Source organism: Felis catus, chromosome B1, assembly GCF_018350175.1.
Source record: "Felis catus isolate Fca126 chromosome B1, F.catus_Fca126_mat1.0, whole genome shotgun sequence".
Taxonomy (NCBI): Eukaryota; Metazoa; Chordata; class Mammalia; order Carnivora; family Felidae; genus Felis; species Felis catus.
Window position 1 is genome coordinate 191243841 of NC_058371.1, and position 27830 is coordinate 191271670.

General features: G+C 39.3%; 1 protein-coding gene across 10 annotated transcripts in view; it reads left to right on the forward strand.

Annotated features, from left to right (window-relative positions):
• The first annotated feature begins 6245 nt into the window (after nt 1-6245).
• Nucleotides 6246-27830, forward strand: part of LCORL (ligand dependent nuclear receptor corepressor like) — a 166750-nt gene continuing 145165 nt past the window's right edge. For 2 of the 10 annotated variants that reach the window (XM_045056553.1, XM_045056554.1), the window contains exon 1: nt 6263-6776. In XM_045056553.1, coding sequence (XP_044912488.1) covers nt 6626-6776 — 151 coding nt within the window. In that variant the 5' untranslated portion in view covers nt 6263-6625. Of the gene's footprint in view, nt 6777-7361; nt 7839-27830 lie in introns of those variants that run through there. The other 8 variants (XM_023253274.2, XM_023253272.2, XM_023253275.2 and 5 more) reach the window with 7 other exon arrangements.

Sequence of the window (27830 nt, forward strand, 5' to 3'; positions counted from 1 at the left end):
GAGCCAATTTCTAATTCCTCCTCTGAGAAATGGGAACAATAATAACAGTACTGTGGCACTTGGATGGCTCAGTCAGTTAAGTGTCCAACTTTGGCTCAGGTCATGATCTCAAGGTTCATGAGTTTGAGCCCCACCTCAGGCTCTGTGCTGACAGTGCAGAGCCTGCTTTGGATCCTTTATCTCCCTCTCTGTGCCCTTCACCCACTCTCTCTCAAAAATAAATAAACATTAAAAAACTTTAAAAAAATAACAGTACTTGTTGCATAGGGTTATGGTAAAGGTTAAGTGAATTAATAATGCAAATAAATGCTCAAAAAATGATGGCTATTATTATTGTAAAAAGAATCAAAATTAGAAATTAGGAAATCTGATCTTCAGTTTGAGTACTACTACTTATAAGCTGTGTGACATACACAAATTGCTAATCTTCTCTGGGCCTCAATTTCTGTATCTGCAACAATAGGGAATTGACCTATATCATCTGTACTGTCTCTAAACTATAATAGTCTAGGTGACATTTTTATTTGACTTTGATACTAAACTATGCAATTGGACTAAATTGGCTCAAATCGCCACCATTAAGCATATAATACAGTGAAATTATTAAAAGGCTGAAAATGAAAGTGATATTGAGCTAGGCTGGGGGAGTAGTTTCAAGTGGACACAAAAAGAGTAATGATAGATCAGGTCCTATTATCATCTGCCTGGGTACAAGAGAAAATATATGGTAAATAGTATTAAATTCAGATTCCAAACTCAAAGGTGTATGATTTTGCTTTTTTAAAAAAATTAGAAAACATGCTTACCCTAATTTCACTATTGGTTATCCTGACAGTTGAGGGCTTGACTCTTCCTAATACAGTGAAAATTGTGTCCAACTAAAATATGTTTAATATGAAGATGGTAACAGGGTGTAATAGTAATGCTTAAAGAATACCTAATGGTGGAACTGAACAAAGAACATCAAGAAAAAATATCTGAGATAGCACCTATACTGGATCACCTATCATATCTATTTTTATGTCTATTAAGAACAGTCTTGAAATAGGAAATAGGTAGACATTATAATATAAGAAATGAAGTGCATCACTGTTTCTGCTTCCTCAATTTTTATTCCTTGCTGTGAAATTTTATCTTTGTTCCCTACAAAATGTACCAAAAAAATGTTGATAGTATCTGGAAATGCATCAAGAAGACAAAATTATTCCTCTATTTTAGATATCTCTTAATTATTTAACTGCAGTATTGAAATTAAATGCACCAGCATGTATATCTGAGATGATGGTATCCTTGGAGTCCATACTCTCATGAGAAAAAGAATGCTGAGAAATCTTTGGCTCATAAACCTGGATGAATCTAAGATGTTTGCATAAAATTTAGCATAATATGATTATGTGGCTGATTAGAAATTTTCTGAAAGGGGGCTATGTTCCATGCCCTAAATAATTGGTTGATCAAATTTGTCTTTGATTTTTAGATCTCTGATCAGTGCAGTGCCCTATAGTTCAAAACTAAAGGAGATATAGTAAATTGTGATTTTTTTAAAGCATCTAATAAAATTTACTAAAAAAATGGCTTCTCAGAATTATGAATCATTTTATAGTTAATTAAGGCATTGAATATTATGCCTTATAATTACAAATATCTAATTCATACAAAGCGTTTAGGTTTTATTAAATTAGAAAATGTATATTATGTTTGTGCTACATGTTGGTAATTCACAACTGAGTAGGTATTTTACAATCCTACTAGTGTATTGGGCTGTTTCTTTTTGTTGCTAAGTACAAGAATAGCTTTCATTTTTGGTTAGTATCTCAAAAAACATGACTCTTTTCATACCCCTTTGTAAATTTTATATTTCTCTACTATGGAAACATGAGTATTTCAAGCCACTCCAATTTATTTGTATGTTTTAATTATCTTCTACTAAAATGTACCCCAGATTAAGAAATACTGCCAAATGGTCACATAAATCAAGAAACTTTTAATTTTTCCAGTAGTTTATATCTACACTTGGTACTATATAAAAACCACAGATGTGCTAATCAGTTTTAGGTAGAGAATAGTGAACTTGGGTGGATATTTATGGTGGTTTGATTATAGTAATGACCCCAATTTGCTCACACCCTTCTATATCCATGCCTTTGTTAGTATTCTCTTTTTCAGATTTGGGGCTCAGGCATGTGATTTGCCTTGGCCAATGGGAGAGTAGAAAACAACCAATAGAAGCAAAGACTTGAAAACACTTGCACATTAGTGCTTCCTCCACTGTTGTGCTTCACATGCCACCACTAGGTAAATAAGATCTAGCCAGTCTCTGGATGATAGGACACATGGCTCAGTCATTCCCATTACCCCAGCAAACACGGAGCCAAACTCCAGACCAGAGTGAGGCCACTCTGCATCAGGCAGCTTCCCACATTAGCAATCCCAGCCAAGATCAGAAAAACCTCTCCAGATCAGAACTTGCAATCTGACCTGTAGACTTTTGAACAAAAACACATGGTTGCTCTTTTAAGCGCTAACTTATGGATTGGTTTGTTACACAGAAATTAATAAATTATATGATATACGTAGGAAATAGCAGTACAAAAACATATTTCCAAAGAACATTAACATTTTCATATCATGTATCTGTTGTTATATGAAAAGTCCTTTGTGAGTAACTAGATTTTTAGTGTGGGATGTGACCCTTACTTTATCCTTGGCTTTATAGGTATCCTAAACATTTGTCAAATCAATAAAAAAAAAAAATCAGGCACCAATTAAGTGCCTGGAACAGCACTAGATGCTGAGAACACAAGGGTGAATCAGCTAGACTACTAAGGACTCTATGTTTATTGAGCTTACCCTGAAGTCAAGTTCTTGGACTATTACAATATACTCTCTGATACTTGCCATGGAAAATTCTTTGTTCTCCTAAGTCAAGCTGACTTCCAAAAATTTCTCCATTTATGCATTTCATTATATATGGCCATGATCTTTCCCTTCTCCCAGAAATTCTTCAGCAATGATATTCATTAGTTCTGTTCATTGATATTTCTATTCTCATTCTTTGGGGAAACATGGTAGCATTGTACTTTCCCATATGCAGTAGGCTGCAAAATGGCCACAAATTATTTCTTTCCCCTATCTATACCCCTTTGGAATGTGTCTTCCAGATATTTTTTTAAAGACATAGAATCTATTTTACCATCCTGATGCTTGGCTTGGCTATATGATTTGCTTTAGCCATTGGAACTAGAGCAAATGGGACTCAAGCTGAAACTTAAAAAGTATTTGTGTAGGGGCTTGCTCTCTTGCTGCTCTTAGAATACTGTAACTGCCACCATGTGAACAAGCCAGGGCTAGCCTCTTGATGATGAGGGACACCTGGCCAGATTGCTCTGTTGTCCTAGCTGATAGTCAGCTCACCCTCAGAAACAGAGCTGCCTTGCTGACAGGCAGATAATCACAAATACCCAAGTAAGCGCAGCCCAGGCCAGGAGAAGTGTCTGGCTGAGGCTAATACAAATTTCCATTCCATACAATCATGAGCTAAATGAATAGTTGATGTTTTAAGCTATTAAGTTTTGGAGTGGTTTGTTATGCCCTTAAAGCTATCTGATATATCTCTCCTTTGAAGTTAGGCATGACCACATGATTTACTTCATCCAGGGAACTATGTCACTTCTGGCAGAAGCTTTTAAAAGCTGGATTGTGATTCAGCATCTTATTTTTCTTGTCATAGGGTGCTTCCAAATGGTAGGGCTTCATAAACTTGGGTCCCTTTATGGACATGGAACAGTTCTCCCCATTCTCCCTGATACTTTTCAGAGAACATATAGTTTAAGAAATAAATCTTTGTTGTAATGAGCACTGGGTATTATATGTAAGTGATGAATCACTAAATCCTACACCTGAAACCAATTTTACCATACATGTTACCTAACTAGAATTTAAATAAAACTTGAAATAAAAGAAATGGATCTTTGTATTAAACCTCTGAGATTTTGGGTTACTGTTACTAAACCATAACCTAGTCCATTCTGACTAATGTACAAATTGGTACCCAGGAGGTATAGTTATGACAGAAAACCTAAAATATGTAGCTGTGATTTAGAAACTCAGTGGGTGGTGGCAAGGAAACTATTGTTAGTAGCTGGAAAGTTGGCAATCCATGCTAGCTGTGGTAAAATATTTGCTAGAACTATTCATGTGTGTCTCCCATTCTTCCCCTTTCTAAATAGGAATGTTTACCATGGTTATTCTGTCACTATTCCAGCACTGTTTGTTGAGTACGTGTGTGTGTGTGTGTGTGTGTGTGTGTGTGTGTGTGTGTGTGTATAACCAGGGAGGATAGATTATCTTTCACAAAAGAAGTTTTATCCTGTTTTAATAAGGGACTACCAAGATTCACCCAGAGATGTTGAACTTTGAGATTAATGCCTTTACTGAATGAAAATGTTAGAATTGTCTCATGTGTGATAGGAGTGAATGTATTCTGTATCATAAGTTGAGTGAACTACAGGTTGATGACTAGAAGAATGGATTGCAGTAATCATTGGTGCAGTTTACCTGTAAATTTGGGTTATCTACCTTCTGAGAAAAAAGAATTATACTTTCCTGCTCCTTTGAAGATAGTACGCTCATATGGTTTGCTTTTGTCAATGAAATGGGAGTAGAATTGAGTTGTATAACTTTCAGGAAGAACCAGTTTGCCATGCATGTTCTTTCTGCATATTGTGAAAGTGGGGACATTCTAGAGATTGGAGCCTCCTTAAGTCATCTGGTTGCTTGGTGAGAACCATCTGCAGTCCTCCCTCTCTCCCATCCCTCACCACCCGGCAGCCCCCCATGAACAGTCAGATAAGCAGGAAATACCATTTTTTGCTGTTTTAGATTTTTTGTTACTGCACCATAACCTAGCCCATCCTAACTAATGTAGATTACTGTAAAAGTGATCAGGAAACCTACAAAGGCTGATCATCTGGGCAATTGTAATATGAGTGGAATCTGTAACTGAATCCATCCATTGATCATTCCAAAAGCATCTTCACAAGTGATTTCCCTTGCTCCTCCAACTATGACCATTCTGGGAAGGGTGACTGTGAAATTCAAATTTCATCCTTTTTTCTTTGTGAAAATGTAAAACTACATCTTCATTATTGAGAGGTAATGAACAATGAAACACTTTTTCATAGGAAGAAAAAAAAAAAAGGAAGCAAGCAAGCAATCCAGAAAGCCAATAAGGATAAGCCACAAAACAGGGAGGGTGGAACTGAACTCAGAATGCATAGGAGTTTCCAAGAAGAATAAAACGTATTGTCCACAGACTTGGGCATACATTTCCAGTAATACACAGTACTTCTCAGCAAACTTTGGGTGTCTTAGCTTTGGCTTGACCCCTGCACATATACAGAACTTCATGCACACTCTGGTGCAAAAGTAAAAAATGTCATTGGAGTTTATATTTAATCAAAAGTTTTCTCTCTCTCTCTGAAGAAATATTTTCTCTAGCACAGCGTAGAATTTATTCCATAACATTTGTAAAATGCTAAATCCCGTGCCATGCACTGTACTAGAGTCAGAGAAGTGAGAGATGTCAAGGTACAGCCGTCTCAGTGGGTCGCTGTCCTACGGGAGTTTACATTTTGCGGAACATAACAGTTTCCCCTTTCGGAGTTTTCACCTAGCCACACCCAATCCCCCCCGTAAATAATTTTCTATGAAAAGCCTCTTTTTTCCTAATCCTTGTAAATACTCTCGCTCTCGGAGATCTCTTTGCCCTGGAACTGAAGTCACTTTGGCATCTCCCTCTGGATGTTTGGCAGTTATTTCTGATGCGGCCGAATGGCCGGCTTGCTCTATTACTGCATCTATTCCTGCTCTATTCCTGTCATCCCGGTGGCAGGATGACAGTGACCCCCAAAAGTTTCCAAGACTTAAAGCACAAAGCGCAGACAACTCGGGCGGTTTCCACCGCTCTTCTATCTGGGAGCCCAGAGAATGTAAGGCGGCTGGGTCAGACCAGGCGACGCTGGCAGCGCAATCCTGATGGCCCACAAGTCGCACAGCGCAAAGAAGTCAGAGGCCAGTCTGCAAGCCCAAGTGTGAGACAGCTAGTGAGTGTCCATCCCTGCTGGACTACAACGACCGGCAGGCATCGCGTCGCGGCGGCAAGCTCCGCTTCGGGACCCCGGCGCAACGGAGCCTGGGAAGTGAAGTCTCCAGGCGGCCTGAGTCGCGCCGCGAAGTCAGAAGGGAGGCGTTGCTAGTCCGCTCCATTAGCACGCTGGTTTCTGGCCGGGCTCCGAGGCTCTCGCTCCCGCTCAGGATTTTCGCGGGCGGTGGGAGCAGTATGGCTTGCTTGAGTAAACTCCGGCGGGAGGAGGGAGATGGGAGTGGATGGGGAGGCGGGGTCAGCGGAAGCGGCAGGTTGCTTCCTTCTCCTCACGCTCCCTCCCCGCCTCTCCCTGAGGGAGTGGTGGGAGGGGGAGGGAAGGGCAGAGGGAAGGTAGTGACACGTGTCAATCAACCCCCCCTCCGGGGGGTGCGCGCTCCGGGGCTCGCGCCGAGGGCTCGCGCCCCTGCCTCGTGCCTGCGCCGCTCGTATGTAAATGAGGGCGCGTGACGCGGGACGCAGATGGACAAGGGAAGAGAGAGAATGGCCGCTGCCGCCGCCGCTGCTGCCGCCGCCGCCGCCGCTCAGTGCCGGAGCCCTCGGTGCGCGGCGGAGAGGAGAGGATTCCGGCGGGAACTCGACTCTTGGCGCCACCGCCTCATGCACTGTGTAGGTAAGAGAGACACGGGCCGGGGCCCCGGCTCCGCGCGGCGACGGCTGCAGCAGCCCGAGGAGTTTGTGGCTGAGGGGGTTAGTTCAGTCTCTCGTTCGGGTCAGTTCAATGGGGGAGCGCGATGGGAGCGGCGGCGGCGCGGCGGCCCCGGCGCTTGCCTTTTGTCTGGGGGCTCTCGCCCTGCGCGGTTCGCGCTCCTTCCCTTCTCAGCTCTTGGGCTCCTCAGGAACTGTTAGTTCGGACCCGCTCGCCGAGCCCCCGAGGAAACCTCTGGCTCGCGCTCTCCCCGAAACTCCGCGGTGCTCCCTCGCCGCCCGCCGTCCACCCTGTCGGGGGGAGGCAGCGGCCCGGTGGGTCGGCGCCGGGGCGGAGGGGAGCCTGCGGGCAGGGCCGGCGGGAGGAAGGCGGGCTGGTCCGCGCCCCCGCCGGGCGCACACACACCCCCTTCTCGCCGCCGGGGGCCGGGCGGGTAGACGCGGCCGAGTTCCCGGTGACTAGGACCGGGGCGACCCCCGGGCGCTCGCGGGGCGGGGGTCGCGGGTGGGCCGGCTGGGGGCGAGGGGCGGCGGGGGCGTCGCCCGAGGGGCGGGGGCACCCAACTCTGCCCTCTCGCGCTCGGCGGCGACCGCGGCGGCGGCGGCGCTGTGTGTACCCCTTTAAGAAGGAGCTGCTCGAGCGCTGACGGTTGGGATTTGAAGTTCTTCCTCCCTCTTTGGAAGTCTGGACGGATGGGGGGTGTTGCCATGGCGACGGCACCCTTCTCCCCCCGCCCCCCTTTCCTCCTCGCGGACGCCGGGACGACTCTGGTCCTCTTGTACTGTCATGTGATGGACCCTTCCCTGCATGTACACGCACGTCGCCCTCCCCACCTCCCATCCCCGTTCTCTTGTAATTCGGTCTTCCCTTTTGGTGGGGTGGGCATCGTTTTGCTACAAACTTCTGGGCTTGGGGCTGTCATTCTGCGGGTTGCTCGGGGTGGCAGGAGGTGGTGGGAACTCCCCACCGTGCCGCCGTCGCGTTTTTGTCTGAGTGAGACGTATGCGAGGAGCTGTTATCCAGCAGGTTGGTTTAGTGGGCACAGAAGGGGCAAGGAGGGTTATGGGATGGGGTGTGTTGTGCCTGTTTGTTTTGGAAGGCGGTTGCGGGTAGGAGAGTAGGGGAAGAGGTAGAAAGGAGGGTTGCATTGTCTTAAGAAGTGGATGGATAGCGGCAGCAGCTTGCTCCACTGGCGATTGAATCTTAGCATTTGGAGTTGAGGAGTAACCTTAGTGCTTAAGAAAACAACTCTCTTACCTTCTTTCCATCTGTTCTTGCGCCACCTCGCGCCCCTTTTCCCCCACCCCTCTCAGATTTGTTTGGTTAGCCTGAAGATCTTTCTCGTTTTTCACTACTGAAAAGGAGATAGTGGTAGGATAAACTAATACAGCCTCAGCTCAGAAATGTGCACTGCAGAAAACGGTGGAAATAGGGAAATGACAAGAAAGAAGATTGCTCTGACCAGGAGCATTTAAGTTCACTTTAGGCAACTTAATGTTTTACCCTTATAAAATATATTTTGGTTTTATTTAAGGAAACATTCTGGGAAATAGCTTTCTTTAGTCAAGTATTTATGAATGATTTAGTTCTTTAAAAAAAAAAGTAAAAAAAAAAAAACCCTCACGGTATTATTCTTTTATAAAATGTTAAGCTGACTGTTGCTAGTGCTTCCTAAATACAAAATGGACCCGTTTTCACAATTGCTTATCTAAAGATCTGTTCCACTGACAACCTGTGTAGAAATTGTTGAGTTCGTTCGGTTAGAATCAGGCAGAATGACAGCATTGAAACCCTGGCTCACGATATAATTGTGTTAAGTTTTGCCGCGGCACACAGTAATTCGGAGGTGTCTTAGGTCAGTTTTTGTTTTAGAATTCTTTGGGTTTTTTCCCGTATCTTCTTACTTAGATCCATGAAATATGGCTCTGTATCACAAAAATGTGTGTATTTTGAAAAGTTGTCAAATTTTAATTAAACACGATGTTGGCTTTGATGGAAAAGGGGGTTTAGAATATCTGCTTTACCTGCTTGGATACTCAAGTAGGATTGGAAGACATTGAAAATTGAGTGGATGTGGTATGTCTCACATGCAATCTCTGTATTACATTTTTAATGTAATGTGTATAACTGTACTGTATTTGAAAGGAAATTTTTTCCTGGGCTCTAATTATATTTGAGAAATGTTTCCCATAGTCCCAGTCAGGAGACCTAGCAAAATCCATCTCATACGTTTTGTCATTGTTATTTTGAAATAAACAGTAAAACTCCTTAAAACAGGATATACACTTGTTGATTGGGTTTTTTTTTCCCCCAGTATCCTATATGTGAAGCACCTATTCATAGTGTGAATTGGGATTAAGTGTAGTTTGTGTAATTATTTTAAATTGCCTCTTGCTATTAATGTGCTTACTTTCAATACTATGTAAACATATTTACAAAAAAGCCATATTCTTTTTCCTTTGCATGTCTGTGAATATTTATATGTATGTATTTTTGCATTGAATATATTCAGTGCTCTTATTGCTTGAAATAATTTTTATAAAACATTACACTTTCTACCTTTGAAAAGAAAATGAAATGACCCAAAAGTCTTTTTTTTTTTTAATGTTTATTTGTTTTTGAGAGAGAGAGAGAGAGTACGAGCAGAGAGTGGGAGACACAGAATCTGAAGCAGGCTCCAGGCTCTCAGCTGTCAACACAGAGCTGATTGCCGGGCTTGAACTGGTGAACAGCGAGATCATAACTTGAGCCGAAGTTGGATGCTCAACTGACTGAGCCACCCACGCGTCGCCCCGCCCCCTCCCGCCCCCACCACCAAAAGTCTTATTTTGAAATGAGACATAGGAATTGTAAGCAGTAATTTAGGGTCATATAACAAATTAATATTGAGCCAGTAGTGAAATTTTAAATCTCAGTTCTTAGCCTAGGTTTTTAAAGTAACCTGATTTTTTTTTATAACTCATCTATATTATTCTAATTTCATGGAGGAAAAAGATCATTTTAGTTGTCATGACTGCTGGTAGTTAGCTAAGATGTTTAACCCTTGATAAGGAACGTGATGTTTGCCTTTCTCTATTTGTGGAACTCATGTCTTTAGGTTAGATTTCTGACTACTCTGTACTTTATTCCTGGTTTTTCTTTATAATTTAATTGAAAAGTTGTTCTACAAATTCTGTGTCCTAATCAATAGCTCTGTTTACAATTTATAATTCGATTATTTTTCTATCATCATCCTATACTATAATTTTGAGTATGCTCAGCTAACAAATGTTTGAGTGCTTACTGGATTTAATAAATAGTATCCTAGTACTCATTATGACTATGACTATGACTCATTAAGTGATAACAGACAAAGTCCTGGATTTTATGGAATATATAATACAGTTAGTATCTGATAAGTCATAAAATTTAAAACAAAGTAAAGTTGAGGATAAAGGAAATGCATTAGCATATTTTTAAGCATTACCAGAACTTGTATAGTCCATTAGGATAGTCAGTCTGGGAGACAGGCCAAGTTTTTGTTTTTCTACTTTTTCTTAACTTTTAATTTGGATAAAATTTCAAATTTACAAGAAAAGTTGGAAGAATAGTACAAGGAACTCCTGTATACCTTTACCCACATTCACCAGTTGTATTACATTTTGCTGCATTTGCTTTATCATTATTGCCTTATATCTATTTATCTATGTATTTTTTTTTCTGAATCATTTGAGGATAATTTGGTGACATCATACCTCTCTACCCCTAAATTCTTCAGTGTATATTTCCTAAAACCAAGGACATTATCTTACCTAATCACAGTGTATTATTAAAACCAGGGCATTTAAAAATGATATAATACTATTATCTATTTCATAATTCATGCTCAATTTTTATCTTTTATCTATTAGTCCCCTTCCTCCCCCCACCCCACATCATGTATCCTGTGATCTCTTTAGTCCTATCTCTTTAGTCTCTCTTAACGTGGAACACTTCCTCAGCCTTTCTTGTATTTCTTGACCTTGACATTTTTTAAAAGTACAGAATGGTTATTTTGTACAATGTCCCTCAATTTGAATTTGTCTGTTGTTTTCTCATGACTAGATTGGTTATACATTTTTGGCAGGAATACCTCTAAAGAGATATTCTTTCTTTATCAATACATCATATCTTGAGGTTCATGATGTTGGTTTGTCCCAATGTGGTGATACTAGGTTTGAAAATTTGGTTAAGGTGGTGTTCTCCATATTTCTCCCTGAAAGTTACTATTTATCCTTTTGTAATTGATATGTAATTTATGGGAAAATGTTTCGAGGAACAGAATATCTACATAGTCACACCCATATTTCACTCACAAGTTTTAACATCCTTTCATGATTTTCTATCTTCACCATTCCTTCTATAATTAGTAGTTGGTATTCTGTCATAAAGCCATCTTTCCCATCTCCTCTCCACTATTTATTTATCCAGTTATTTCTATTTGTATGAACTCCTGGATTATTATTATTTTATTTATTTATTTATTTATTTTTAGAGAGAGCACACCTATGAGCTGGGGAGAGAGAGGGAGAGAGGGGGAGAGACAGAGAGAAAGGGAGGGAGGGAGAGGGAGAGAGAGAGAGAGAGCAAGAGAGAGAATCTTAAGCAGGCTCCACGCTCAATGTGGAGCCTGATGCAGGGCTTGATCCCAAGATCCTGGAATCGTGACCTGAGCCAAAATCAAGAGTTGGATGTTCAACTGACAGGCACTCCTGAACTCATGGATTCTTACTTTATTTAATGGTTACATCCATTGCTGTCATTATTTTGATTCCCAGATTGTCTCAGGTTTGGCCTTTGGGTGCCTCATCAAGCTGGTTCCAGTGTTTTTTTACAAATCACACCTCTCTACACCCCTCTCACCCTTATCTCTCAAATGATTTTTTTTTTAAAGTTCATTTATTTTATGAGAGAGAGAGAGAGCGTGCGCGAGCACCTGAGCAGGGGAAGGGAAGAGAGAGAATCCCGAGCAGGCTCCATGCTGTCAGCGTAGAGCCCAATGTGGGGCTCGATCTCATGAACCTTGAGATCACGACCTGAGCTGAAACCAAGAGTCGGATGCTTAACCAACTGAGCCACCCAGGCGCCCCTCAAATGATTTTTTGAGCACTTCCTGCCAAAATAAGATATTCCAGGTTAATCTTGTACTTAACCTGTCCCAGCCCTTAAATCAGCCATTTCTCCAAGGAGCATCTCCATTCTTTTTAGTGTAGAATAGATTTAGATACCAAAATCTGAACACTAGGTTTCAGCGCTGTTTTTAAACCCTATTTTTCTGATACAAAAGCTAATACTCAATGTAACTGATTTGCCTAAGGTTGCTAAATCAAAACAAAATGGCAAAGATTTGATTAGAATCATTCTATAAACTCCAGTTTCTTCCCTACGTACCGGCATTATGCAGTAGAAATATAATGGGAGCCAAATATTTAATTTAAAATTTCTGGTAGCCACATTTGAAAAGCACATTTTCTAGGCCAGTATGTTCAAAATATTTTAACCTTAATCCATACAAAAATTATTGAGTTAGTTTCAATTCTTTTTTTAATATTTAATTTTTGAAATCAGGTATTTAAAACTTTTTTTTAATGTTTATTTATTTTGAGAGAGAGAGAGTGAGAGCACAAGCAGGGGAGGAGCAGAGAGAGAGGGGGACACAGAATCCGAAGCAGGCTGTAGGCTCTGAGCTGTCAGCACAGAGCCCGATGTGGGGCTCAAACCCAGGAACCATGAGATCATGACCTCAGCTGAAGTCAGACGCTTAACTGACTGAGCCACCCAGGTGCCCCTGAAATCAGATATTTTATACATCTAACACACCTTAATTTGAACTAGCCACATTTCAGGTGCTTATTAGCCACATGTGGCAAATGGCTACCTCATTGCACAACGTAGTTCTGTGGTGTAGTAGCTCCAGCCAACTCTTGATACCATGGTACCACTTACTTCAGATTGTTGATAATAACCACACCTATAGCTTAATTTATCTTCCCCCAAATCTTTTATTTGTATAGACTAATACAGCAAATAAGTAAGCTCTGGAGCTAGACTGCCTTTGAAACCTAGTGTTACCACTTACAAGTTGCCTAATCTCTCTGTACTTTAGTTTCTCATCTGTAAATTGGAGATAAAGTGGCTTGAGAATTAATTATGTTGATATATGCTAATATGTGTCTGTCATATAAAAAACATTCCATAAATTTTAGGTGTTATTATTAGTGATTTATACAAGTTATTAGCAGCTTTGAGCTTTATGCTTTTGCCAGTAGATTCTGTCTGGTGGGAATGCTGATACACAATAAAAGGATCATGAGGCATGTTAGTGGAAAAGATAGTGAGGGCTTGCATTATCTGTATTAAGGTTAGTTTAGAGCCACAGAGTCAGGGTTTTAGAATCACTTAGTATATCACTTAGTATAATCCTGTCTTTTTATATATGGAGTGACTAAAAAGACATTTGATGCCTTCCTACACTCTAAGGAATCTTTTGGCTTTGTAGTAACTGAATACAAGAAATTAGTTTAAATTCATTAAAAAAAAAATCTGTATCCTACTAGATCATACTAGATCATCTTGCAGCTACTCTTTGTTGGTACCTACTCTGTATTTTATGCTTCCTTAAAGCTTTGCACTCTGCAAGTGTTTGTAGAGTGCAACTTTCTTCCAAACTACCTGTGCCATTTATAATAGCAGTATCAGTGTCAGAGGATAGTCTCTTCCTCTATTTTTAACCTGTGAAGAAGTTATGGGAGCGACTCATAGAGCTGTGACACTTAAAAGATAGGGCAGTCCAGGTAAATAAAATTTTAGATAATCAACTTGACATTTCTTTCTGGCTACTTCTTGCCTTCTGATCTTTTGTCTCCCCACAAACTTCTTCGTCATCTTTTCATTACTGCCATGTAAATTCCAAAAGGGTAGATTTACTTAGAAATCTTAATTTGATGAAGACTGGTATGGATGGGTCAGCCACCCAAAAACCTTGGCACATGGCTGTAGCCAATTTTTTACCCATTTAAAAAGGTGTAAATTATGGCACTAATAATGTTCACCAGGAAAATGGAATCTGTGTTGATAATGAGTAGTTGGGTGTTTAAGACATGTATCCAGTATGTCTTTAAAATAGGCAGGTCTGGGGCACCTGGGTGGCTCAGTCTGTTAAGCGTCTCACTTTGGCTCAGGTTGTATCTCGCGGTTTGTGGGTTCAAGCCCTGTGTCAGGCTCTGTGCTAACAGCTCAGAGCCTGGAGCCTGCTTCAGATTCTGTGTCTCCCTCTCTCTCTCTGCCCCTCTCCCTCTCTCTCTCTCTCTCTCTCTCTCTCTCTCTCTCTCTCTCTCAAAAATAAACATTAAAAAATTTTTTAAAATAGGCACGTCAATGGATTTTACATGTAAAATTTGAAATCCCTTATACTCCTGGATTATTTTATACTTGGGAGGGTAAAGTTCTGCCATTCTTAGAAACAAGTAGTGTGCGAATTTTGTATTTTTGCAAATGTTAGAGGCTACAGGTTGGTCTCTTCATGTCCATACTACTTCCGGTGACTGGCTATATATGTGTATCCCTCAAGGCTTGGCTGTGCACCTTGAGAAGTTGTTACTAAGTATTTCCCCCATGCTCCCCTGACTTGTCTGACTTTCAGCCCTGGTGTTTAACTCTACAACAGTGCAGTCTTGAGAGGAGAAAGCAACAAAGGCATGTAGATTTTGGGGCATGCAATTTTTTCTCCCTTATTAGTAAATCTAGTCTTTCATTTATTCTACATTTTGTGCGTGGACTTCCTATCTTTTTCTTTTTTGATAGTATTCCTTCTTCTTGGTGTGTTTATATATGGCCAGCATTCATGGGTGATAACAGTTGGTTAGAGCACTAAATTCGTAGGTTCAAAATTTTGGGGACCCATTTAACTTTATTAGAGTCCATACTTAGGGCTGAATCTATCATTAAGCAATTCTTTCAAAAGTTTTTATTCACCACAGAAGGTAAGAGAATGTGAAACTTAATGAAGGATCACTTTTCTCTCTCTCTCCTCTCATTTTATACAGTTTTCTCATGATTGACAAGGAACCTAACCTCACTTACATTCACTTCTTGTTTTTCTTTTTTATTTTGTTTGTTGCCAAGTTATTATTACTTTGTTTGCACTGTCTCATAGATTCAGTTTTTATCGTGAAGTAAGCACTTTGGGGAGATTCAGATAAGATTTTGGTTTATATCAATATCTGCATTGCTGGTTTTATTGTGTTTCAGTCTATATTAAATCATTATTTGAAATAACTGCTTTGGTTTGTAGTTTACAAAGCAGTAATATCTCCCATTTGTCTTCCTTCATCAAGTAAATACTAATAACCATATTCAGGAAGTACATCATAACTTACTAGACTGCTTCTTCCTTACTTGTATGTCTAGCTTCTTCTTTAGACAGCCTATACATTTTCATCTGCTTTTACTTCTTTTTTGTATACATTGCCCCAAATTCTTGAGTATCTTTTTAGTTGTATGTTCTACCCTGCATCCTCAGTAACTTGTAATTGTAACCTAGAGTCTTTTCTAAAGTATTTACTGAAAAACAAGTTTTCATTAATTCATTCAGATTGGCCAATTCATTTCTTTTTTTTTCTTTTTTAAATATTCATTTATTTATTTTGAGAGAGAGACATAGAGAGTGAGCAGGGGAGGGGCAGAGAGAGAGAGGGAGACAGAGAATCCCAAGCAGGCTCCATGCTGGCAGCCCAGAACCCGTCATGGGGCTTGAACTCATGAACTGTGAGGTCATGACCTGAGTCGAAATCAAGAGTCTGACACTCAAACAGTGGAGCCACCCAGGTGCCCTGGCCAATTTGTTTCTGATGGGTATGTGCAAGGTTTGTATGTAGGAAGTAACTTGTCCAGTAGTCTTCATATTTAAGTAGTAAATCATTTAGGGACAAGGGACTGAGTCCTAACAAATGGTAGAAAGGACTAAGAATTGAAGGAATATGGTTTTTTTTTTTCTTAGCCTTAATCATTATAGCCTTTGGCACAAGTCATTTTTCTGTAAATTAAGATAATATCTGTCCTTACATGTTCACTATTTTTTGTTTTAGGGAAAGGTGCTGTAATACTTATACAGTAGTTTTTTTTCTGTGCTGAAGATCTAAATTAAGGAATTATCAGCATAAAGATGGTATTTAGGGGTGCCTGGGTGGCTCAGTCAGTTAAACATCCAACTGTTGATTTCAGCTCAGGTCATGATCTTAAGGTTCATGGGATTGAACCCTGCCTTGGGCTCTGTGCTGACAGCGTGGAGCCTGCTTGGGATTCTCTCTCCCTCTCTCCCTCTGCCCTTCCCCCACTCATTCTCTCTTCCTGTCCCTCCTCAAAATAAATAAATAAACATTTAAAAAGAGGACGATATTTACATCCATGGAAATGGATGAGATTACCTAGGGGTAAGGGATAATTAGTAGAGTACTCTATACCATGTCTTAAGAAATCTTAACATTCCCTGGGCAGATGAAGAGGAGCCCCAAGGTAAGGCCACTGAACTTTTACACTGAAAAGTAAGACAACAGGCTATAAGTAGGAAAACCAGGAAAGAGTAGTATCACCAAATCTAAGAGGAGATTGTTACATGTTGTTGAGATGTTAAGTATCTTGAAATAGGGAAGTATACATTGTTTTTGGCAACATGGGGGTTCTAAGTGACATTATTAGTAAATTGCAGCAGTATGGTGGGGAGGGAAGCCACATTGTAATAGGTTAGAAAATAAGAGATGTGTATAAAGGATTATTAGACTACTCATTTGAGAAGCTACATTGTGAGGAAAAAGATAAATGGGGCAGTAATTGGAAGACCCTGGGGTCTAGGGATGTTTGTTTCTTAAATAGGAGATACCATTATGGTGGGGACTGCTTTTTTGAATCAGTAATATCAGTGATTAGTTTGTATGTTATTTAATTAATCTCAGACTTGATAGCAACAATATGTTGAGACAGATAAATAGGATGGGCTTGGTTTGAGTCACTGAATGTGATCTCTAAATGTATCTCTTTTTTTTCCTTCAAAAATTTTTTTCCTAATTAAGTTCATCACTAAGATATGTGTGGAATTAATGTTATACAATTTAAAGAAATGATTTTTTTCCAATTAATTTACTGTTGTCAGTTAATCCTCACAGATCTTGAGGCCTACTGTGTGGCAGTTGATGGGGGGGGGGGGAGTGTTTAATTCTATGTTTCTTCCTTATTGGGTTCTGAACTGAAAATAGACTTAGGACTCAAAGATCAAAATGTTAGCTTTTTAGGTAATTAGGTTGTATTGGGGTTCCTGGGTGGCTCAGTCGGTTAAGCGTCTGATTTTTGATTTTAGCTCAGGTCATGATCTCAACAGTTTTGTGAGTTTGGCTCCGTGTTTGGCTCTGAGCTGACCGCTGACCAAGTGGAGCCTGCTTGGGATTCTCTTTCTCTCTCTGCCCCTCTCCCTGCTCGTGCTCTCATGGTCTCTCTCAAAATAAATAAATAAATTTAAATGGTGAGGTTGTATGGACAAATCAGACTTCTTTACTCCCTGTCCTCCTGAATTGAACTTACCAACAATCAAAGACAAAGCAGTTAGAACTGTAGACCTCTTCTAAAATACTGGGAAGTTCTGTGCCTGGTAGAACTTGGTGAGTTTACCATGTGATTTGCTTATTGGTAAGGTGTGACCATCTAGGCAGAGTAAGAGGGAAGCTTGGCCATGCATGAAAAGTGACCTTTAAAACAACAATTCATCCCACTAGGAACAACTATCAGGATGCTGCCAATATTAGTCATTCTTCTTTCCTTTGGGAGGACTCAATAAGGGGTAGAGAAAAGGGCAGAAGCTTCTTTCAAAATACTTCCCCTAAGAATGAAAATTGTTGGGAGAGGTGGGGACTGTGGGTGTGTAAAAAGCTTAGTGTATAAGAAATAGGGCTTAGACTTTGCTTTTATTAAAGCACTCACAGTTGTCAGGGATGTTAAGTATCAGAGTTGGTATAATATAACGGAAAGACAGAAGAGGGAGCAATTAATTTTGATTTGAAGGATCTGAAATGATGAAACTTCAAATGATTGAGTGAAAGCAAGAGTTGGCATACTTTTTTTATTCCCTACACTGTACTTTTCAGCTCCTGATTTATTTATTTTATAACTAGAAGTTTATACTTTTTTTTTAATGTTTATTTTTGAGAGAGAGAAAGAGAGAGAGCAAGTGTGCGTACCAGCAGGGGAGGGGCAGAGAGAGAGGAGGACACAGAATCTGAAGCAGGCTCCAGGCTCTGAGCTGTCTACACAGAGCCTGACACGGGGCTCAAACTCGCAAACTGTGAGATCATGACCTGAATGGAAGTCGGATGCTTAACCAAAGTTGGATGCTTAACCGACTGAGCCACCCAGGTGCCCCTGGAAGTTTATACTTCTTAATCTCCTTTGCCTGTTGGGCCCATCCTTGCACCCACTTTCCCTCTGGCAATCACCAGTTCTCTGTATTTAACATTCTAGGGTTTTTTTGTTTGTTTCTTTGTTTTTAGATTCCTCATATAAGTGAAATATTTGGTACTTGCTTTCTCTGATTTACTTCACTTAGCATAATACCCTCTAGTCACATCAGTACTGTCACAAATGGCAAGATCTCATTCTTGTTTTATGGCTGACTTACGTCTCTATCACATCTTCATCCATCCATCAATGGACACTTGGGTTGGCTGTTGTAAATAATGCTGCAGTAAACATAGGGGTGCATATATCTTTTTGAATTAGTGTTTTTGTTTTCTGTGGCTAAATACCCAGTAGTGGATCATATGGTGTTTCTATTTTCAGTTTTTTGAGGAACCTCCATACTGTGTTTCCTAAAGTGGCTGCACCACTTTACATTCCTGCCAGAAGTGAAGAAGCATTCCCTTTACTCCACATACTCTTCAGCACTGGTTATTTCTTTTTGATACTAGCCATTCTGACTGGTGTGGGGTGATATCTCATTGTAGATTTGATTTGCATTCCTCTAATGATTAGTGAGTGATGTTGAGCATCTTTTCATGTGTCTGTTGACCATCTGTAGGTCTTCTTTGGAAAAATGTTTATTCAGGTAATCTCATTTTTAATTGGATTTGTGTGTGTGTGTGTGTGTGTGTGTGTGTGTGTGTGTGTGTGTTGAGTTGTATATGTTCTTTATATATTTTGGATATTAACCCCTTACCAGATATATCATTTGCAGATTATCTTCTCTGCAGATATCATTCAGTAGGTTGCCCTTTTGTTTTGTTGATAAGGTTTCCTGTGTTGTGTAAAAGTTTTTATGTAAAGGGCTGGATAGTAAATATTTTAGGCTTTGTGGGTTATATGGTCTCTGTTGCAGCTACTCAGCTTTACTGTTACAGTGCAAAAGCAATATATAAATAAATGACCATGGCTGTATTCCAATAAATTGTTAACAAAATTCCAAAATTGTTTACAAAAATAGCTGGATTTGGCCTATAGACCATAGTTCTCTTATCCCTAAGTTAAATAATCTAGCAGGAATGTAGGGTGGACGGAACAGGCAGAGGGATAGTAAAAGCAAAAGGTATAGAAGTCTAAATAATGATATATTCTGAGAATATTCAGCACTCTAGAGTCATTGGAATATAGACTGGGAGTAGGGAGTGGGACTAGAAGTATAAATTATGGCCTCTATAAGGAGGAAATTATGAGTCTTGAAGTTTTTCTTTTTTTAATGGCTAATAAGCATGATCAGATAAGTTGGCTTATGTTCATTTTGAACATCTGCTGTTGGTTCAGGTTTAAGGGTTTTTTTTGTTTGTAATAGTTTTAAGAAGCTCAAATTGAAGCAGCCCTTTTAAGTCAAAACTGGGAAATGAGCAATCTCCACTTCAATATATTAATTAAGATGTTGGATTGCTGAAGTACTTGCAAATGGCACCCTTCTTTTCTGTCTGGGTTCTGAACAACTTGAAAAATGAAACAAGGAAAAAGATAGGAGCCAGAATATCACTTCTATTGCTGATTAGATCAGGTTAGAGGAACAGCTTGGGAGAATCACGTGGTCTGGCATAGGCCAACTTAGCCACTCTGTTCTAGGCATACTAGGGAAGCAGAACAAAATATGAGCTCTCTGCAGGTATGTTTTCCCAATAGCTGACTCCCAAGGGGAAAAGGAGCAGAACTGAGCTCTGTCTACTCAATTATTCTTTGCAAAATCACCAATTAGATCAGGCAGTTCACTTCCCTAGGGGTGAAGAGAGGCTGATATTATGCTTGTGAAGCATCCTTCCTCACAGAAACAAGGAGCAAGGAAAAGGTGTTATTCCTCCAATAATCCAAGCTACTTTTTGCAGTTATATCTGGAGGTAAGTTTACTGGAAATGATACAACTAGTGTTATACTGAAAACAAGTCAAACTTACATATTTTGGATGTTTAAAAAAATATTTCATTCTACTGTTTGAAACTACCATGTTTCTTCTTCTTAATTTTTTTTTTTTTTTTTTTTTTTTTTAGCGTATTAATTTTGAGAGAGTGCGCATGCAGGGTGAAAGGGCGAGGGAGAGAGAGAGAATCCTAAGCAGGCTCCACACTTAGCGCAGAGCCTGATGCTGGGCTCAATTCAGGAACCATGAGATCATGACCTGAGCCAAAATCAAGAGTCAGATGCCTAACCAACTGAGCCACCCAGGTGCCCCACAACCATATTTTCTAAACTCTCACTCTTTTTAGATTTTCTACAGACCTGTGTAAGATACTTAAGTAAAATGTATGTTTGGTGAGAAAAGAAAGACAAGACTAACTTCTTTATCAAGTGACTTTTTAAATTTAGAAAGAATAGAGAACTGTTTTTTTAAGTGGAAAAAACAGATACTTTGATAAAGAGATGATGCTTTTAATCAGTTTTGACTGTGGATACTTATCCAATTTATTCACTGTATCTCTTTCTTTAAAATGTTACCAATTTTTCCTTATCCTCTTCCCTTTCTGAACAATTCAGTACTAAAACCATCAGATGGGACCAAGTGAGGGTAAGTGTCTACGCTGGATGGTGTATGTGGGAGAAGGAGCCATGTCCTTTTGGAGGAATGGTATGTCAGAGCCTGACAGGGATGAGGAGGGTCCCCATGTGGGTTGATGGAGTTTTGAGAGGTGAGGAATAATCTGCCCAGAAGGGCATGCTGGTGCAAGGTGTCAGAGTCCAGGCAGGGTATCAATGAAGGATAGTAGACCTGGTATGAGGGAGGGTTGGTTGGTGCTAGTAAGGGGTGTCTAGACCTCAACAGGGTAAGAGGATGATAAGGAGGACAGCTACTGGAAGGTTGGGGGGGAAAGAAAAGAGGGTAGCCTAGTGTGGGTGTATTGAAGCAGATTGGATGAGGAGGGAGTCCGTGCATGGAGGCATCCCAGTGCAAGATATCAAAGCCTGAGGGTGGGGAGAGGAAGGCATCCCAATGGAAGGGTCAGCTTAATATAGGGAGGGTATTACAGGAGGAGGAAGGTATTCTTGTAGGACAGATGCCAGGCTTGAGGAATAGGGACCTGAACAAGGTGAGGAAGTTATATACATGGAGAAGGCATGGGGGTGTTGGGGCAGAGAGGGTCAAGGAAAGCGTCCCTGTAGGGAAGGGAAGGCAGCCACAATGGGAGATTGGCTATATACAGGGAGACTGGTCAAAAAAATAAATATTAAAGATAATGGGAACCAGGCCTCTCATTGTCTGAGAAGGGAGTTACAAATATGGAATTGGAGAAAACTAGAATGCTGTCTGTAGTGTTGGACTGGAAATGAGATACTGGTATGAACTCATGATTTTCATAGTGTATAGTATATAGAAGTAAATGTGTGTGTATATATACACATGCCCTATACCATTCACTGAGAAGGGGCCTAAGAGCAGTGACTGTCCAGTAGCTTTGTGCCTAATGTATAATTGTTAATTTCCTGATTTTGATACTTGTATTTGTAAGAGAATACCTCTGTAGGAATTACTTGTTGAAGAATTCAAGGGTCATGGGACATCCATTTATTCTCCAATAGTTGGAAAATAAAAGTTTTTACCATACTTAAGATTAAAACACTTTCTGTAAATTTAAGAGTGTTACAAAGTAACAATAAGTATTTAAAAGCAAAGTTATGGGGGTGGCTGGTGACTCAGTTGGTTAAGTGTCTGACTTCGGCTCAGGTCACGATCTCACGGTTTGTGAGTTTGAGCCCCGCGTCAGGCTCTGCACTGCCAGTTAGCACCTGCTTGGGATTCTTACTCTCTCCTCTCTCTACCCCTTCCCCACTCATGCTTTCTCTCTATCTGTCTCTCAAAATAAATAAACTTAAAAAAAAATAAAAGCAATGAGTCAAATATTACATCTTTGAATTAATCACTTTCAGCCCTTAAAACCACGTAGTTAATAATATGTAAATTGTCTTGCAGGTTTTTCAACACTAAGAATTGCTCTTCGGAATTATGATAGTTAATATCTACTGAGTGCTTATCATGTGTCATACACTATGTGTATATGTTTTAATCACGTTTAATTTTCACATGCAAATTAGCACAATTTTTATCTTCATTTTACAGATTAGAAAACTGAAGTTTAGAGAGGCTGACTTTATGAAGGTGGAATTCAGATCCAGGTCTATATTTGCTCTCCTGGTCAAACCTGATTAAAAAATTAACAAGTCTGATCCTTCCTGATCAGGTAGTCATATCTAAAGGTTTAGTAAAATACTGCGGTTCTCTGCTTCATTTCAGAACCCTGAGTTTCAATGGTAGGGAAAAGAATTCTGGATTTAGACCTCCTCAGCCCTTTGTTCCTGGTGAAGAATAGAAGAGAATAGGGGCTTCGGTTATTTAAAAAAATTTTTTTAATGTTTATTTATTTTTGAGAGAGAGAGAGAAGGAGAGAGATGGAGTGCGAGCAGAGGAGCACAGAGGGAGAGGGAGACATAGAATCCAAAGCAGGCTCCAGGCTCTAAGCTGTCAGCACAGAGCCCAATGCGGGCTCAAACCCACAAACTGTGAGATCACCACTGGAGCCAAAGTCGGGCTCTTAACTGACTGAGCCACCGAGGCGCCTTGGGCTTCTGTTATTTATTTATTTATTTATTTATTTATTTATTTATTTATTTATTTATTTATTTATTTATTTATTTATCAATCAATCAACGTTTTTTATTTATTTTTGGGACAGAGAGAGACAGAGCATGAACGGGGGGAGGGGCAGAGAGAGAGGGAGACACAGAATCAGAAACAGGCTCCATGCTCCGAGCCATCAGCCCAGAGCCCGACGCGGGGCTCGAACTCACGAGCCGCGAGATCGTGACCTAACCGACTGCGCCACCCAGGCGCCCCAGGGCTTCTGTTATTTAAAGGCACATATCTCGGGCGCCTGGGTGGCGCAGTCGGTTAAGCGTCCGAGTTCAGCCAGGTCACGATCTCGCGGTCCAGGAGTTCGAGCCCCGCGTCAGGCTCTGGGCTGATGGCTCGGAGCCTGAAGCCTGTTTCTGATTCTGTGTCTCCCTCTCTCTCTCTGCCCTTCCCCCGTTCATGCTCTGTCTCTCTCTGTCCCAAAAATAAAAAACGTTGAAAAAAAATTAAAAAATAAAGGCACATATCTCAGTTAAGGGTTCTATGAATGTGGGTTAATCAGAAACAATATACCCAAATTTCTTTCTTGGTCCTTCAGTTGGGAATGGCCAGTGGGAGGAGCATGGAGTTAGTGAGGCAAGGATTTTCCCCAGCACAGATTGTCAGTGTTTTTAATCTGGATATAAAGTTGCTCTCTATCCTAGGAATGATGGCTATCACCTCTCTATCTCTTTTGAACTTTTCCAAAGAACGGCAAATGATCAAATAGAAGATAGCTAGTGACAATTTATTGTTTCATCTTAATTCTCCTTTGCCTGTGCTCCCTTAGACCCATTCAGAATATAGGAATGTAATGCCCTGGTAATTTTTTTTTTTAACACACCAACATTATGGCATCAGCTTAATCATTACCTATTTTTTCTCCTTTGCCTTATCATTTGACCTTTTAATATTTCCATTATGACATAGGCATCATTTATAAGTGGGCGTGAATATCCCTATGAGTGTACATTAGCTTACTTATTTGCTTATTTTACTAAGTTATGTTATTTATCTTCACACTTCTCATCAGTCTGAATCCACAGATCCTTTCATCCTCTGTCACAGAGTGAGTTTTTGCTGGCCCTCTCATTCTTTAGATCATTCTAAAATTGCTCTTTTATTTTATATCAAGAATGATAGGATTTTCAGTGTCAAAGGAAGCTTGGCCATCTGCTATAATCCTCTTGTGCATCTCTTCCTCATAATTTTTTTTCAGTATTTATGGATCAGTCATTGTGCTAGGGGACTCAGATGCATTAGATTGTTTGCATGAAGCACAGTCTTGTAGGGCAGACAAAGTTCTCTTACTATAATAAATGCTGTAATAGAAGCATATACAATATTAAAGTTGTGACACAAAGGAAGAGAGTGATCAGGTTTCCTTGTATGGGTCCAAGAATGGTCATAGGATGATTGTGGGGTATGAGAAAAGAGAAAGAGAAGCTGAATCATGAACAAACTTCTAAGCAGAATATAATAGTAATTATTGTTATTTTTAATTATTTTTCTTTATTACGTGATTACACTTGAATTCACTTGATTTTCACAACAGTTATATAAAGAGGAAGTATTTTTTATCATCTCCATTGTACAGATATGAGAGTTAAGTAACTCATCTTAACTTCCATTGGTGGGTTAGTTTCATTTGTGGTTCTGTAAGATTACTCTGCCGGTAGACTAATAGGGGAATATGACAGGTAAATCAACCAGGGAGATGTCAAGATAGCCCAACCAAGTAATTATGAGGATCTGAAATAAGAATTGTAGTAGAAATGGAGAAGGAAAAATTCAAAAGATATGATGCATTACAGTCAACAGATTTTAGATATTGATGAGCTATGGGCATACAGAAAAAGGAGGAAGAATAAGAGAAAATAATTTGCAGGCTTCTTTTGTAAGCCTAATTGGATTGTGAGACATTTATCCAGGATAGGATATAGAACAGCATATTTTTCATATTTCACAGCTCTAAAGCTCCTACATCTGTTGTAGGAATGATGTGGTGCCTGTACATTCTTGTTTTCTTAATATTTGAAGGTCCAGGGATGGTTTTAGAGCTTGATTATTATTGTGTGTGTGGTATTTTGTTTTTTTTCTCTCCAAAATTTGATTCTTTATTATCTGTCAGGAAAATTTAGTGTAGATAAACTGAATGATTTTATATTGTAATCATATGTTAGTGAACAATTTTATAATACATGTAAGTAATTTGGACTGTCTCAAATCAGTTTTCCCTAATTGTATTGAAGTTGCTAGAATGTAACATGGTTCACTGTAGGTTTTTAGACCCCCATACTTTGACATATAATGATTCCATTTTTATTTAAACAAAATCTCAAACACTACCTTTACCTTCATCTTCTCTATATACTTCCAGTCCTAACCTACTTCAGTATTTGATTTACTTGGTCTTTCTTCACTTACTTGTATGTCTTTCACATATCCTAAGTGCAACATACCTAAAACTAAACTCTTGATCTCCCTCTTTTTTTTTCCCCCCCTCAAAAATTATTATAGCATCCCTGAGAGTTGCAACATGGCAGAAACCATGGGAGTACAAAAATTGGCTTCAGGACCAGATTGTGAATAGTTTTGTTTTGCTTTTTAATATTGTCCTCAGGAATTAGCACTTATTCTGATATTTAACTGAGATTCAACTGATACTGTTAGCTTGTTTTTAAGTTTGGAGGGTCATAGGTATGCCAGTTTCCACATTCCATTCAGTGAATTTACTGTTAACAGTTCTCTTGTTTTAGACCAACCCTATGCAAACCATGATTACTCTTTCTTTGGGGGAATCAAAAGTAGCTTTCCCAGAAGAATATTTGAAAACTTGGGCATAATTTATAAAAATCATTATGGAAAAATTTAAATATGTACAAAAGTAGAAGAAAGCATAATGAATATCCATATTCCTGTGACCCAGCTTTAACAATATTACAAATTCTGGCCTAATTTTTAATATTAAAATTTGTTTCAACATAATACTTAATTTTATTTTTTTTAATTTACATCCAAATTAGTTAGCATATAGTGCAACAATGATTTCAGAGTAGATTCCTTAATGCCCTTTACCCATTTAATCCATTCCCCCCTCCCACACCCCCTCCAGTAACCCTCTATTTGTTCTCCATATTTATGAGTCTCTTATGCTTTGTCCCCCTCCTTGTTTTTATATTATTTTTGTTTCCCTTCCCTTATGTTCATCTGTTTTGTCTGTTAAAGTCCTCATATAAGTGAAGTCATATGATATTTATCCTTCTCTGACTGACTAATTTCACTTAGCATGATACCTTCCAGTTTCATCCACGTAGTTGCAAATGGCAAGATTTCATTCTTTTTGGTTGCCGAATAATACTCCATTGTACATATATACCACATCTTCTTTATCCATTCATCCATCGATGGACATTTGGGCTCTTTCCATACTTTGGCTATTGTTGATAGTGCTGCTATAAACATGGGGGTGCATGTGCCCCTTTGAAAGAGCACACCTGTATCCCCTGGATAAATGCCTAGTAGTGCAAAGGCTGGGTCATAGGGTAGTTCTATTTTTAATTTTTTGAGGAACCTCCATACTGTTTTCCAGGGTGGCTGCACCAGCTTGCATTCCCATAATATTAAAATTTTTAATCAGAACAAGGCATTTTATATATTGGTTGTCTGAATTCTGTAATCCTTTTCTTGTTCTAATATGAATAAACCCAGATTACACATTTCCTTGCAAGTAATTATGGATTTATGTAAGAGTTGTGAAAAATATGACATTTATGACATCTTACTGCTTGCCTTTAGGCTTAATATAAACTATTTTGGGTTGATTATGCTTTGGTTATGAGCCAAAAAAATTGAGTTTAGACCCCAGAAGCTTACTCTCTCTCTTATTGTCTTTCTTACCCTTTTTCTACCTCTCTTCCTCCCATCTTTATGCTCTGTGTTTTGAATAGCTCTAAAACCATTAAGAAACCATTGCTGCTTATGTCTTGGATCTGACATTTTCTATTCATGAAGCAAACCAAAGAAGATACTGTTTATTAATAGACTCATTGCATATGATGAAGAGCAGTTCATTGTTTTTTAATCTCGTAGAGCCACTGAATTAACAGTGATATAGCTAATGTGTCAGAATCCCTCAGAGCACTCATCTTACTTGGTTGTTGTTGAAATAACAATAGCTTATTAAAATGTTTTCATATTAGTGTTATATTTGTCAGCACTCATGATAATTTGGTACTTAGGACTTGAGTATTTATTAAAAGAGCCACAGCAAATTAATTTATGGCTTAGAAGATTTGAAGTTTATGAGATATAGATGGAGATATATATAGATGTATATAGATATAGATGTCTAGATATATATAGATATTCACCTATGTGTATAATATTTTTTTAGTGATAATAATTGTGATGATTCTAGGAGACTTAAAAAAATAAATGTTTTTGGTTTAATTTTACTGAACAATTGAACAGAATGTCCTGATGCCGTTAGTAACTTAAAGTTACAATTATATAAAAAGTATTAAATTGATACTTTTGCAGTAAACTGAATTTAGAGTAACTTTTATTCTAAGATGCCAATTAACTTTGTATCATAAAAATTGTGGACCTCCCTGCAGTATTTGTTGCAGTCTCATTCTTCTTGATACCTTTTTTTTTTTTTTAAAGCTTCACATCTTCTTTCTGTAGGTAATTTTCCTAAATTCAGATGTGATCATATGACTATAAAAGCTTCATTGGTTTTGTTCCAACCTTAGGATAGTCTAAATTCATAACATGGCTTGGAAAAGCAAACCTACTGACTCTATACTACCTTACCCTTTTTGTCATTCTGCCTTGGGCACTACCAACAATCAAATGCATCAGTAGCACAGTAATAGTAGTGTAGA